The 13,233-nt window shown below is 41.7% G+C and overlaps 1 protein-coding gene across 1 annotated transcript in view; it reads left to right on the forward strand.

The window, feature by feature from the left end:
• Positions 1-788: 788 nt before the first annotated feature.
• VIT (vitrin) overlaps positions 789-13,233 on the forward strand; it is a 35,261-nt gene continuing 22,816 nt past the window's right edge. Inside the window, exons 1-6 of the mRNA XM_057415433.1 lie at positions 789-854; positions 2,731-2,796; positions 3,816-3,972; positions 5,898-6,031; positions 9,996-10,073; positions 12,896-12,976. Of these exons, the coding sequence (XP_057271416.1) occupies positions 824-854; positions 2,731-2,796; positions 3,816-3,972; positions 5,898-6,031; positions 9,996-10,073; positions 12,896-12,976 (547 nt within the window). The 5' untranslated portion in view covers positions 789-823. The remainder of the gene's footprint in view (positions 855-2,730; positions 2,797-3,815; positions 3,973-5,897; positions 6,032-9,995; positions 10,074-12,895; positions 12,977-13,233) is intronic.

The following is a 13,233-nucleotide window of genomic DNA, read 5'->3' on the forward strand; positions in this document are numbered from 1 at the left end:
CCTTTTCCAAAGCCTAAGTCAGTGTGAGTATATTTTTTAACGGTGTATGGTGTTTCTGCAAATGACTTGCTACCCTTATTCCGCCTCTTCTTTTTCTGGGGTTGACCTGAAGTGAGAACTGATTGCAGGGGGACAATTTTTTGATACCTCTGATGCGGTAATAGGTTGAGACATATAAGTGAGGAAAAAAGCATCTGAGCTAAAACATTGTCCAGATGTTATGACAGTGTCCTCTTAATCTCAGGTGCTCATGTCTGCATGCACACACATCCTCAGCAAAGAAACCAGTAATTTGGCTCACAAACTATAGCACTACTATTTCATGCAACGTCCTTCAGGAATGAATGGACATATGTTACCCCTATCTTTATGAGATTACATGGTGCAGTTTGATGTACATGTGTAATTCTGTGATTGATGTTTGATGTGTACATGTGTAATTCTGTGATTATACCTTAGAAGAGTAGCAAATGAACTTGTCAACTCATCTCAAGTCACATATAGCCATACAGTAGCATGTGGAATGGAATCTTGGTATCCTGAGGCAAAAGGCAAATCTTGGACAGAAGTAAATAATTAGTCCATGGGAGGGACGGTTTTTTGGTCACAGCCCAAACACCATCTCCTCTGGGGACATCAGCTGCTCTACAGAGCTTGAGAAGAGGATGCAGCATGTGACAACTGTGAAAGGTTGAAGAAGAAGGCACAGTTCCTCTTCACCTACCGTTCCAGCATCATCTCTGATACCTCTACATGCAGCCTGATGTATTCTTTTCCTTTTCAGAGCTCCTTAGTGACACATCCAGATTTTGTTTTACTCACCATGAAGACCACAGTCATTGCAATCTTCTTTGGTAAGTACAGTTGATGTGCTACAATTAGTGTGTTCCTGCCCTGGCTGACCAGTGTCTTCTGGCTTCTTCTCTTCCCTTCGGACTCCATGGCTGATGAAGCTCTCTCAAAGGCAGGTGGAGTAACCCTTGGCATAACCCTTGGCACAGCTTCTCAGAAACAGGCTACCCAAATTTCTTGACTTTGGCATAGAAACAATGTTAATAACTTGCAAAGATTTCTAAGTACATGACCAAGTACATGCAGTCCATATCAGATGGCAAAATGGGCCCTGAAAAATGTCTGTAATGTAAAGATTCCCTCCAAATAAAAGTCATCTGGTTTGGGTTTTTTTTTACAAGGGAATATCCTTTTCCAATTTTAATGTGGTCTTGCTCTTTCCCTGAACAAGAAGATGCCAAAGGGAAAAGGCTATAAATGTCTCCTATTTTCTTTACCTTGGGAGTCAGACAGGATCTTGCTTTTTGGGAACACGTAGAGACTCCAGAATCTGCAATTCATCTTACATGAACATTCTGGTTGATCAAGCATGGTTTCTTAGTGTACTTTACTTAAATGTCTCCCTTTGATGCAGACCCAGCCACCACACAGCCTAACACTGCTGTGTGACTTTAATTGTGATATTCCCAGGCAATATTCACTCTAGCTTGGATCCTCAAGTCTAACAGGATACCTATTCTTAGTTCAAATTCATAGCTACCTGCGTAGTTCTTCTGTCCTTACTAAGAGATCAAATTATGTCCTCCACATTAAATTATGCCCTAACATAGCATGTAGCTAGGACTTTTCACTTTACTTTTCACTGGTTTGCTCCTTTTTTCCTAACTACAATTTTGCCTTGGTTACACAAACTGCACCAGTGACAAAAAGCCCCAATACTGCATCTCCACACTGTCACTTCAGACACTGTGAGACTGATTTTTCCTTTTGAGCAGGTTCTGGGAATGATTAATTCTGCAAACTCTCTGCAGCAAGTCTAGAGGGAGAAGAACATAAAAAAAAGAAAGAAGACTGTTGTTGCATATTCTAGTAAGATTAAAGGATGACAGGATCAGCCAACACATCATAGAGAGTTTCAATTCCTTTTTGAAAGCTCAGAGAAGGGAAAGGTGAATAAGAAAGTCAGGATATTTGTAATGAAGTTATTAATTGCCCATAATATAGTGCAAAATAAGTATAGAGAATGAAGAGTGAAGAGTTTTCCTATGTTGTGCACTTAGCAAGTAAACCTAACAACGTAAGATGCATCCATATATTGTGTTGTATGCTTCAACATAACAGTTTATGTCTCTTTCACTTTTAAAATCATAATTCTGGTTACCAAAGAAAATCAGTGCCCTTGCTGAGACAGGATACTGGGACATGCCACACTAGACCCTCCTACAGTCTGTAATGCTGCCTATACCTGCTACCACCAGTGAATGGAACACCACAACACATGATTACAAGTTAACCTCCCTACCAGGGTGTTAAGAAGGATCTTTCTCTCTGTAGCTTCCCAGCTGCTTTATGCCCAGTGCATATTGTTGCACTTTCATCTCTATCACACTGATTAAAAGGAGTTTCCATCACTTGTAGAAATACTGGGGCCTTTCACGGTTTTCTGGACCACATTAACTCAATGGTATCTTTTGGTAGTGAGTTTCACAGATGAATGTGTGAACTGATCTTTAATCCCCTTTACAAAACCGCCTCACAGTAGGTGTCATCTTGACTGCAAAGTTAACCAACAGGTAGAAACCTAGCTTTGCTGAGAATATTCCCATTTCATTTTTTCAACCCGTTGATTCTAATTTGGGAAATCTCATGCACAGGAGTTTGTAGTGATTCATGTTGATAGTCCCCCTTCTTCCTGATACTAAGTTTTCTTTGTTTTAGGTGTGTTTCTCACCTGTACATACGAAGCTAAGGAAGCCACAAGGAAGATGAAAAAGGCTAAGCTATGTAAGTGGTCCCAGGAGAATTCTTGACTGCTTCGCAGGGGACATGGCTGATGCATAACAAAAAAAGTGCAAAGTGAGGTTATATTGGGGTAACTGTTCACAATTGTCTGCAGAGCCAATGGAAGCATATGTTACCTAACAGGATCTTTTACTGAAATCAAATCACTTAGTAAAGTGTGTGCTGTTGAATGTGCCTAAAGGGAAAATTGTGTACTTCACTCTTAAAATGTTTCTTCATAGGTCATTAGGGACCACTCAAGGATCTAAGCAAGCACAGAGAGACATAAATATGTGAAATGGACCTGCTGTAACACAAAGCATATGTAGCTGATTAGCATGAGGTGTGTGTGTCCTGTGCACTAGGATGTATAACTTTCAGCTCTGATGCTGTAAAAGCATCGCTATAAAAGCATCTCTGTCCACAGATTATTTTACTCATCTAGTTGACAAACCAGCCCACTGTGAGGTCGTGAAATCATGCTTTAACCCCTTGCTCAAAATAAATTGTACCCAGCAAACGTTTTTAAAAATCAAGACAAGATAATGGGCCGTGGCTGTAGCCTGGCGTTACAGATGGAATAGAGCTACGTTAGCACAGTGGGAGGTCTGGGAAGCATCCTGCCTCGCGTGTGCTCTGTCCTTCCCTGTCCTGACTCACAGCCACTGCTTTCCCTAAACCCTCCTTCCCACATGTGAACCACGGCCTGGGTGACTACATTTCTTTCTCTTTCCAGCAAAGTGTCATAAAGGATATTTCCTTCAAAGAAGCAAACTGAAGGTTAGAAATACCCTGAGGCTGCTTTATTCCAACCTTAGTTACAGCCACATCCCTCGGTATAGGGGGCATTTTGTGTTATTTTAGAGATGCAGAACACACAGACATGTCTTGTAACCCAAACCCGCTGATACAAATGTACAAGAAGAGGGCATGCCTGACACTCAGTTACTCATTGTTTCATGACAAGATCACTCAGCTATGAAAACAATCATTCTGACTTTACGAAGATTTTGTACTCACAGATGTGCCCCAGATTGATTGCGATGTCAAGGCGGGGAAGATAATCAATCCAGAATTCATTGCAAAATGCCCTCCTGGGTGTCAAGATGTAAAATACCGTGTTTATGGCACAGACATTTATGCTTCCTTTTCCAGCGTGTGCAATGCTGCAATTCACAGGTGAGTGCATATAAATGAGCAAGGGGCTCAGAAAAACATGTCATTTTGGTGTAGGGAGTTCTCAGCTTTTCAAACCCTTTAAAGTTCCTACTGTCTTGTAGGTTTGATTGCAGACTGCTCTTCTAGTAGAAAACCTGTGAGAAAGACCATGTGTGATGCAAGCAATCCAGTCTTTAAAAGCGCTGTCAATCCTGTATCCCTGTTCAAATCAGTCATATCTGAGCACACTTCTCAATCTTTGGAGAATTGTCTTGAGAGCTGCAGATCTCTCATTCATGCATAGCAAATTGCTATTCTACTGTTATTATCCAAGCAGAAGATAGGATAGAGCTGCTGCTACTAATAAAGCTTCAGGAAAAAAAAGGCATATCAAGAGGGATGAATGCATACAACTCCCATAATTCTGTAATTGGTTTTGATTCTCCAGATTTGAATTTAACTGTCCTTGACATCAAGAGCTGTCCTGCTACAGAAAAGTCACTGAAGCAAATTTGTAACATGAATTTTGCGGCGCAAATTTTGCTGAGTTTGATTATCCATGCAAAAATGTGCGTAAAATTTTAATGGAGAATGACTTCACCACCAAAACACACATAACTGTAGGCAGGATGCAGGGACAGGATGCATTCAGCTGAAAATGCAGTAAGAATTTATAAAGCCTGATTGACAACGTGGCTTCATACAGAGTTATTTGAGCTACTGCAGTGCTTCCAGTTTTGTGAAATAGCTGAATACTTTGGGACATCGTACCTCACCTCTGTGCTGTGCAGTGCGCTGGCTGGTGTGCCTGTGTGCATAGGGCTGCCACCTCCTGGTGTCAGCTCTGCCCGCTCAGCCCCTTGCTAGGGGTTGACTGCTGGGTGCCTGGCTTTCAAACCAGATTCTTCCTTCAGACACTAGGGTACAATGGAAATTGTTTGTCTCTGCACACAGAGCTTGTCCCAAAGGAGAACTACAAAATACTGATAGAGACTGCAATTTCCTCCGTAGCTCAAATGCTGGCTGGCTGTATTGTTGCAGTGAGGGTTTCCAGTTTCCTTCTTTGCCAGCTGGGTTTGGGTGGGTTTAACTTACATGCTGCATTTCTGCAGGCAGTAAATTTCCTTTCCTTACAGTTATATTACCAGCAGCTTCTTGTAATCGTCAGAGAAAGCTACAGCTCTAACATATTCTTCACCACTGTTTGCTGCCCATTACTTATTTTCCTTCCAGTCCTACTGCCCCTTTCACGCCACAGCCACTACCTGGCTTGCCTGCTCTACTAATGATGCTGCGTCAGGTTGTATGCACCGAAGGTTTACTATATGAAATGCATCTTACATCATGTCAAACACCATTTAATGTGCCTCACACATGGAGCCTGCCAGGTTTTCTCAGCTTCCAGTGATATTGCGTTCAGTTTACTCCAGGCTGAGGTCAGAACCAGGCTGAGTTAACTGCAGGTGGTACATAGGGGAACTCAAAGAAAATGTTAATTTTTTTTACAAAAGAAAAAGTCAAGTAAGTGGGAGGTTTGCCTCAGGTTTGTATTTCTGTCATCACGTGGTTGGCCCCAAAACTCCTCTAAGTACCTCTCCTTGTATCTTCAATCATTCAGTCAAACTTGCAGGAATTTTAACGAAGGCATTAGCTTGTTCTTATGTGCAACTAGGTCAACCTTAAACACAGGACCAGTAAATCAGTGAGAATAGCAAACACATCCTGACAGAACTTTGTAACAAACTCTCTTCTCTGTGTGGAAGAAGCACAGAGCACAGAAGCACAGATATTCCTTAGCAGCAGACTTAGTAGTAGTGTCACAGTTCCACTACAGCCCCTGGTTTAAAGGTAAAAGTGAACGCTTCATACCTCTTGTTTTATTGAACAGTTTCTAAGGTTTTTTTGGGGGAATGTCTTCCTTCAGACACCATGTTTTCCCATTGCAGTGGTATAATCGACAACACAGGGGGGAAGATCCTTGTCCAGAAAGTCGCTGGCCACTCTGGTTACCGAGGGAGCTTCTCCAATGGGGTCCGGTCCCTGTCCTTGCCGCGCTGGAGGGAGTCCTTCCTTGTGTCAGGTACCATGGTGGAGCACCAGCGCTGCCTGCCCTCCCCAGCTGCTCCCCACTGCCCAACCAGCCAGGCAACAGCGGGCAGAGCGGGCAGCAGCCTTCTTTAGAGACCTGTTTAGTCACCACAGGCCCACCTCACCTAGTTTTAGCATCAGTAACACATTTGAGACAGTTTTTATTATGGGCTTCCTATATAGCCTGCAGAGAGACATATACCTTGCTAGTGGTGCGCTTGGGTCAGCCCCAGTGTAGGTCTGAGCCTACTGCAAGGGTGACAGGTAGTCTAAAGGCATCTTCATTCCTGCTACTGATGCATAAAATCAGAGCCTTGATATTGACAGGGAGGTCTTCCTATTTGCACTCACTTTCCACCCTGGTACGTACTGCTGCTAAAGGAACTAAAGGGCCTTTGGGCCATTTCAAGCATCCTCTGCCTGCACCTGATTTCCCACCTTCTAAAGTGACTTTTGACTTTTGTCAACCCACCTCAAGTCACATATAGCCATACTGCGTTTATGCAAACCCTGTATTAATTAATTCAATTGGTGCATCCCAAGTATGTTGCGAATTCTCCCCATCTCTGTTAGCCAAACAGTTTTGGTATCAGTGCAGGGAAATCTTAATTTAATGTTCATTCATTTCTTGCACCTGTATTATATACAGCAGCTTACTTGCATTCACTGACAAAATTCACAGATATTTATTTTCCACCAGCTTTATATTATCTTCAACCTACCTGCACTCATTCTACCTGTGTGAAAGGAGGGTCCCATTTACATTGTTTTACATACAGTTTCTAAATCTAACTTCCTGCTGCATCCATGGAGGGTCTCAGTTCTTGTTGGTCTACACTTAGGTTTAGGATGGGTATGACCAATTGATATTAGTTAACTACATCATTCCTGGAAAAAAATCAACACCTCGAGCTACTGTACAGGCACTAAAAGTAAAGAAATGTTCTTTTCATGTGAAAATGTGTGGACAGCAAAGGAGGCTTCAGAAACTGACCAAAACGGACTGTCATCTGGAGTTTGCATTAATATATTTGGATGCATTTTTTTACAGCATCCTGCCATGGGTACACCACATTATGAGGAGGATTTATTTTGGATAAGTAGGAATTTCCTGGAATAGCTGAATTGCTACTTGTACTTCTTGCTGGTTTTTCCCTGACAAACAGCACACTGTAATTCTGGTACCGAAATGGGAAATGAGCCTTTTTTTACCTCAGCAGCTGCTCAGTTGTTATCCCATAAAACTGTAGGAATTTTTGATTTATAGTAACAAAACTTTATTCTTAATTAATGAGACACTGTATAAGAAGATACAAGAGAAAGTTACAAGCACATGTAAGAGGAGATGATAAGAAATCTGGGTATGTGTAGGCATGATGGGGTTTGTCCCTCATGTGTTTAATTTTACATATGCTGAGTGCTCTCACTGATGCTCTCACTGATGTCAGTGGAACTACCTGGTTTATAAACTAGCTCAAGCAGAAATCTAACATATTACATCACATAACATATATAATATTTCATATATAAATATGAATATATATTTCATTCATTCATTCATTTCATATATAAATAGGAAGAATACTCTCACTATACCTACTGAAAATGTAAGGATTCTAGAATTTTATTAGGAAATTTAAAGGACTACAATGCCAGGAAGGCTGTGTCATTCATCTCAGCAGCCTGAGGCTGAATGCAGATAGATCTCACTCACAAAAAGAGATGAGTGGGGTTTGGGTTGTTTGGGGTTTTTCTTTTTACAATTTTACAATTACTAGTCATAAAAAAGACAGAGTTGCTTAAAGCATTCTCCAGTAAAAACACAAAGTTACCTAAGGCATTATTTTCAGGACAGCTTTAGAGCTTGAACTGAGTTCCCTATTCTCCAGCCAAATTCCTTTTTAAGAGGCCAAACCTGTGTGTGATACTGCACCCTGGTAATGTGCCAAGAGGTTATTCCTAGTTAGAATGTTGTCTCCAAGAGTTTGTGATGTTTAAATTGTGAATGAGCATCCACACAAAAGACCACAGAAGAGGAATCCTCGGGTGAAGAAGTGGCGTGATTTAGGGGCAGTGGGGAAGGAGGTCTGTCCTCTGGGATTAAAGCAGCCAGCACACCAGGAGGTATGCAAATGCTCTGGTATTCACTTTCAAGCACTAGAATGCTTTGGCGCTCAGTTGAATGACTCCATTCACTTTAGTGGGAGTTTTGCAGCTAGTGGTTTAGGAAAATAGAGTCCTAGAAGTCTGAGTATGCTAGTCACAAATAAGCGTGAGAGGGTGAGCAGCCACCACCCCATTGCTTGCACTTCAATGGCCAGAAGTTGAGGTTTTCAGCCCACATGTAAATCCATTTTTAAGTACATTAAGCAAACTCCAACCTAGATGTAACTTCTTCCAGACAGTGAAAAAGGCATATTACCATTGCCCCAGAGAGCAGGGCCGCATTCAGGCCAGGCCTCAGACCTACCTCATGATCACAGATGGAACGCAAGCTGCTGTTGATCAAAAAACCCCAGAGTCCAGGAGCATCCAGCCTCCCACACTACTTAGCTTATTTGCACAGCAGTGGGATTCAGGTTTGCATTAGAAATCAGATAAGCACAGAAATACTTTAAATAAAGATCAGATTATTATGCTAGTGCTGCATCCATGTACCAACCACTCACACCCGACAGCTCTGCCTCTGTTGGGGATAAAGAAATGCATTTAGAAATCATCTGCAATCCTATACCTTTTCCATGTTTCTACCAAACTGGCAGAAGAGCTCCCGAGTCCTCCTTGGCTCCTGATCCCAGTTTTAGCTCCAGGAAGAGTGGATGTGAAAACCTGCTGCCCTTCACTTAAGCCAGCTTCTGAGAGAGGCCTAACGGCAAGAAGGAAGCTCTTTCCAGCTTGTCCTTCCGTGCTAACTGGCCTGCTTTGGTCTTTGGTGAATCTGTGTTGACTTCAGTGGGGCTGCTCTCATTTTATACCACTGTAAATGAGAAATGGAACAGCTCTTTACTTCATTGCCTCTGCTATATACATCTTCTCAAAGAATCCACCAAGTAACCAAGGGAATAAAGGAGAGCAAAGCTAGCATCACCGTCACAACTCAGGTTTTGCAGGAGGTGGAGGTAGGTCTCATCTGAGGTGGTCCAGATGCGTGACAAGCACAGCATCTTGTAGAGACAGTCACCACAGTCTGGAAATCCTACATCCACCCATTCCTAGAGTCCAGTGCTGTCTTCCCTATACTGCCACACTTTTCATTCAGCCACATGTGGGAATATAAAAACTGCCCCAAAAGATGAAATCGCATGTCTACATGTACCAATAGAGAAGGCAGCTGCTGCAGCACTAAAAAGATTTGTGGTTTAAAGCTTAACTGGGAAACGTGCCTCATTATTTTAAGACAGGACCCTCATTTTAGATGTAAATATAGGTGCCGTATGTTCCCACACACAAGCACAGCCTTCTCTTACTGTTATTATTGCTAACAACTATTGCCAGAAATGTCATCTTGCAAAAGTCAAGTCAGAGAAGAATGCTGTATGCGTGATGAAATGAATCCCACATCAAACAAGCTTTCTAAAGTCAATTGTATAGTTGGGCTCTGGAAAAGGCTGCCTAGGGAAGCCATCGGCTTAAGTACAGGTTACACAGGTGCCCTTCAGGAATGTCCCCCTTATGCTTACCACCATTTGAGAGCAAAGGAAGAAACAGACCAACCTCTTCAAATCCTTCCCAGGACTGTGTTTTCATGCTTTCTAACCTTTTTTTTTATGCTGCTGGATTTAGGCACTGGCATTTTTAGTGACACGGTTTCGAGATTCTGCCATCAGAAAGAAAAATGAGTTGAGCAGTAAAGAAGTAGGGTCTGATTCTGAGCATGTATGTCAGATGAGAATTTTATTGCAAGAAAACTTAGAATATTTTGTGATGTTTTCTAATTGTTGTTTTGTTTTTTTAAGAGGGCAAGCCAAGAAAAGGTGTGACATATCCATCAACTCTTGAATATTCCTCTTCAAAAAGCCCAGCTGTTAAATCAGGCAAGTAACTGTTCCCTTACATCCATTCACAACTATCTGTTCCAGCTTCTCAGTTGTATAACGCAAAGATATAACTATTCAGAGTAAGAAGATCATGCATCCCTTAGCATCTCATCCAAATCTGTCATGGTATTTTTTTATGTTAAGCATATGGAAATTATCCCAGACAATTTCTATTTTTTGGTCACACCGTATTTCAGAGACTTCTGTTTCCAAGTGCTTTCCCCCTTGCTTTAAATCTGTTAGTGAGTATGATGTTGTACTGATTATTTGAAAGCATCTGAGGTTATGCATGTTGACTTTCTCTGATGTTATTAACGTTATCTCTTGATATTCAGTGCTGAGAGTATAATAAAAAATCATTATATAACACTAATGACACAGATGGCAATGCACAGCAGCTTTAGCTAAGGATGGTACGATAAGGAACTACTCTGGATAACCATTTTAGTCAGCATCCTACACTGTAAGACTCAGTTTAAATAATTTAGTTGTTTTCAGAGGTCTTTGATCAAGTCTCACACCAGGTGGTATTCAAGAGCACAGGAAGTGCCCCCGTCACTGAAGTGACACTTGCTTGTGCCCCCTGTAACAACTGTTTAAAGTTCAGTCTATTCCCATGGGGGTGTGAATGAAAACAAAATGAATGTCTTGCATTGCTACACACTTCCCTAACACAGCTCTTTGGCTGATTGCTGAGCCTGAGCCTCCCTGAGCTTATCCAGAGAGCTGTGGTGTAACAAAACCTGCTTTACCTTCTCCGTGAACTCAAATGCCTGTCAGTGGGTGCATCCATTCAAGGCCACACAGAGGTTACTTAGAGTCCTTCGAGTCCTTCTCCTGTGCATTATTGTTTGGTCCTTGAAAGTGAAGTAGAGAGCTTTGTCCTCATCTTTAGGGTTTTATTAGCACAAAGGCAAATCTGAAAGCTGTAGTTGTTCAGACTGAGTATGCATCACTCAAAGCCATGCCCTTAGTTTACAATACCTTTGCAAACAGTAGGTACAAATTTGATTATATCTTGATTTTGTACACAGAATTACTGATCAAAATATTATGCACTGCTAGAAGGAAGGCAATACCTTAGAAATCTTGGCTTTTTCTATGAAACATTTACTAAAAACACATCTCATCATTCCCAAATATACCCAACACTTTAGGTATCAGCCCAAACATCTCAGACTAGACTAGGGACAATCACAGCCAGAGTAGAGGTCAGCAGGCTGAAAGCAATCATTTCTTCCACCAGTGCTAAACCCGCATTATGTGAGAATCAGCACAGAAACAGGGAGTATCATCAAGTCACAGCTCAGTCATTCAAACAAAATATCAGGAACATGTTCCTCCAGCAAACCAAAGACTCAAGCAGCTTCCGTTCACTTTGTTCTTGAATCAACAGGGTGAATGAAAATGCTAGGATCCTAGCAACAGAGACTGTGCATTCAAGCAGAGAAAACCCAGAATGATCAAAGGCACAAATAATCACTGTTACATGAAATCCAGTGATTGCCATTGCCTTGCTTTGCCCATCCCTGTGCCATAGGTAGCAAAGAAATCTGATGGTCACAATTCACCTTCCCAAGCCCTGCTTGTCCCTGTCAGCACTCTTTAGCCCTGCCACCTAAGCCCAGTCATCTCAGCTGTTAGAAACAGCTTTTTCTTAAGATAAAGATCTCTGGTGCTAGTGCCATTTTGTGATAGAGGATTTCCTACTTCTTTTATAATTCTAAAAAAGCTACCATTTTCTTCTGATTTAAATTACATTAAATTACCACATTGTTCACTTGGATACTTAAACCAATTATCAGTAGGACACAAAGGCAGTTCTTTGAGGATTACTCTCACTTGCTGCCAGATCAGCAAAAAGCCCTCATCAGCTGTCAGATGCAATTTTGGTCCTCATCCCAGGGACACCAGAGATTCAGAGTGCCTGAGATTTCTTTAAATGCTTCTAAGTGGTTACAGTGCTTCCCAAATTCTGGGCACAGCAAGAAAAAACCTTCCCAAAATTGTAACTATTCACAGCTGGAGGAAACAATCAAAAAATGCTGTTTTAAAAAATAACACAAATTTTTAGGAAACCATTATCCCTGGGCTAATTTCTTTAATAGGTCAAAGCTGCCAAAATAACTAGAGAAGAGAAAAAAAAAAGGAAGATCAAAATCCTCCAGTACTCAGTCAGACATAAAAGCAGAGGCAGATTCTTTTGCAGGGTAGCAGTAAACGAACTGCAATAAATTTTCCAAGTACTTTGATGACTTTGGGTCTTAGAAGAAGAAAAAAAGGACAAAAAAATCTCCCTTTTCCTTCTAAGCCAGTCTGTGGCATTCAGGATTTGGTCCCACGATGATGTGACAGTGTCAGGCAAGAAAGAATTAGATCAGAACGTGAATTAGTGACTGAAATACTGCATGATAACTTGTGTTCCCCAAACGCCCTGCACATACTGTGACCCTGATTCTGAGGACACGCTGCTACTCAAAAGAAAATTCAACAACATGATGCATTATTCTCATGAGTACTGGTTTATTACTGGTAAAAACCTGTATTTATTGCTCACTTCAGAATTTCTATTGATATTGGCAGGAAGTTTTGGGCAATAAAAATGCCTAAATTAAGCACCAGAAACAGGGGTTGGCTACCCTCTAGAGGCACCCAGCCACCACTTTTTCTCTTTGTGAGAAAGCTCTGGTTGGACTGACTGACATACCTAGTGCCAGGTGATGGGATGCCTTCCATGGCGACTGATAATCTCTAAATACAAGAGCAAAAAGTATTTTCTGTCAGAGCTGCCTTTCCTAACATACTTCATTTTGTTTCAGAGCCTAAAAAGCCAGAGCAAGACCTTAAAGCTATGAAGAGTGCAGATACCACTAACACATCAGAAAAAGCACCAGAACAAGGTACATGTTGGGGATCTTGGTGTTCTTTTACAGTATCTGTCCCAGTTTAAACTGCCCGCAGATGCTTATGGGAAGCAGTCTGACACTGGTAATACGTACAGCTTTACCTCCCTCATTCAACCTCCTCTCTGCAGCCTCTTTCGGACCAAACCAGTGCCATTATATTAGCACCTGCAGTGGTGCTTGGAAGGCATGTACCAATTCAGAGAAGAGAGGGCACCCTTGCAGTTTAATTTTTGCCTGTGCTTTGGGTGTTG

Source organism: Pezoporus wallicus, unplaced genomic scaffold (assembly GCF_028554395.1).
Source record: "Pezoporus wallicus isolate ANWC-B61680 ecotype Strahan unplaced genomic scaffold, APGP_CSIRO_Pwel_v1 contig_5352, whole genome shotgun sequence".
NCBI classification, from domain to species: Eukaryota; Metazoa; Chordata; class Aves; order Psittaciformes; family Psittacidae; genus Pezoporus; species Pezoporus wallicus.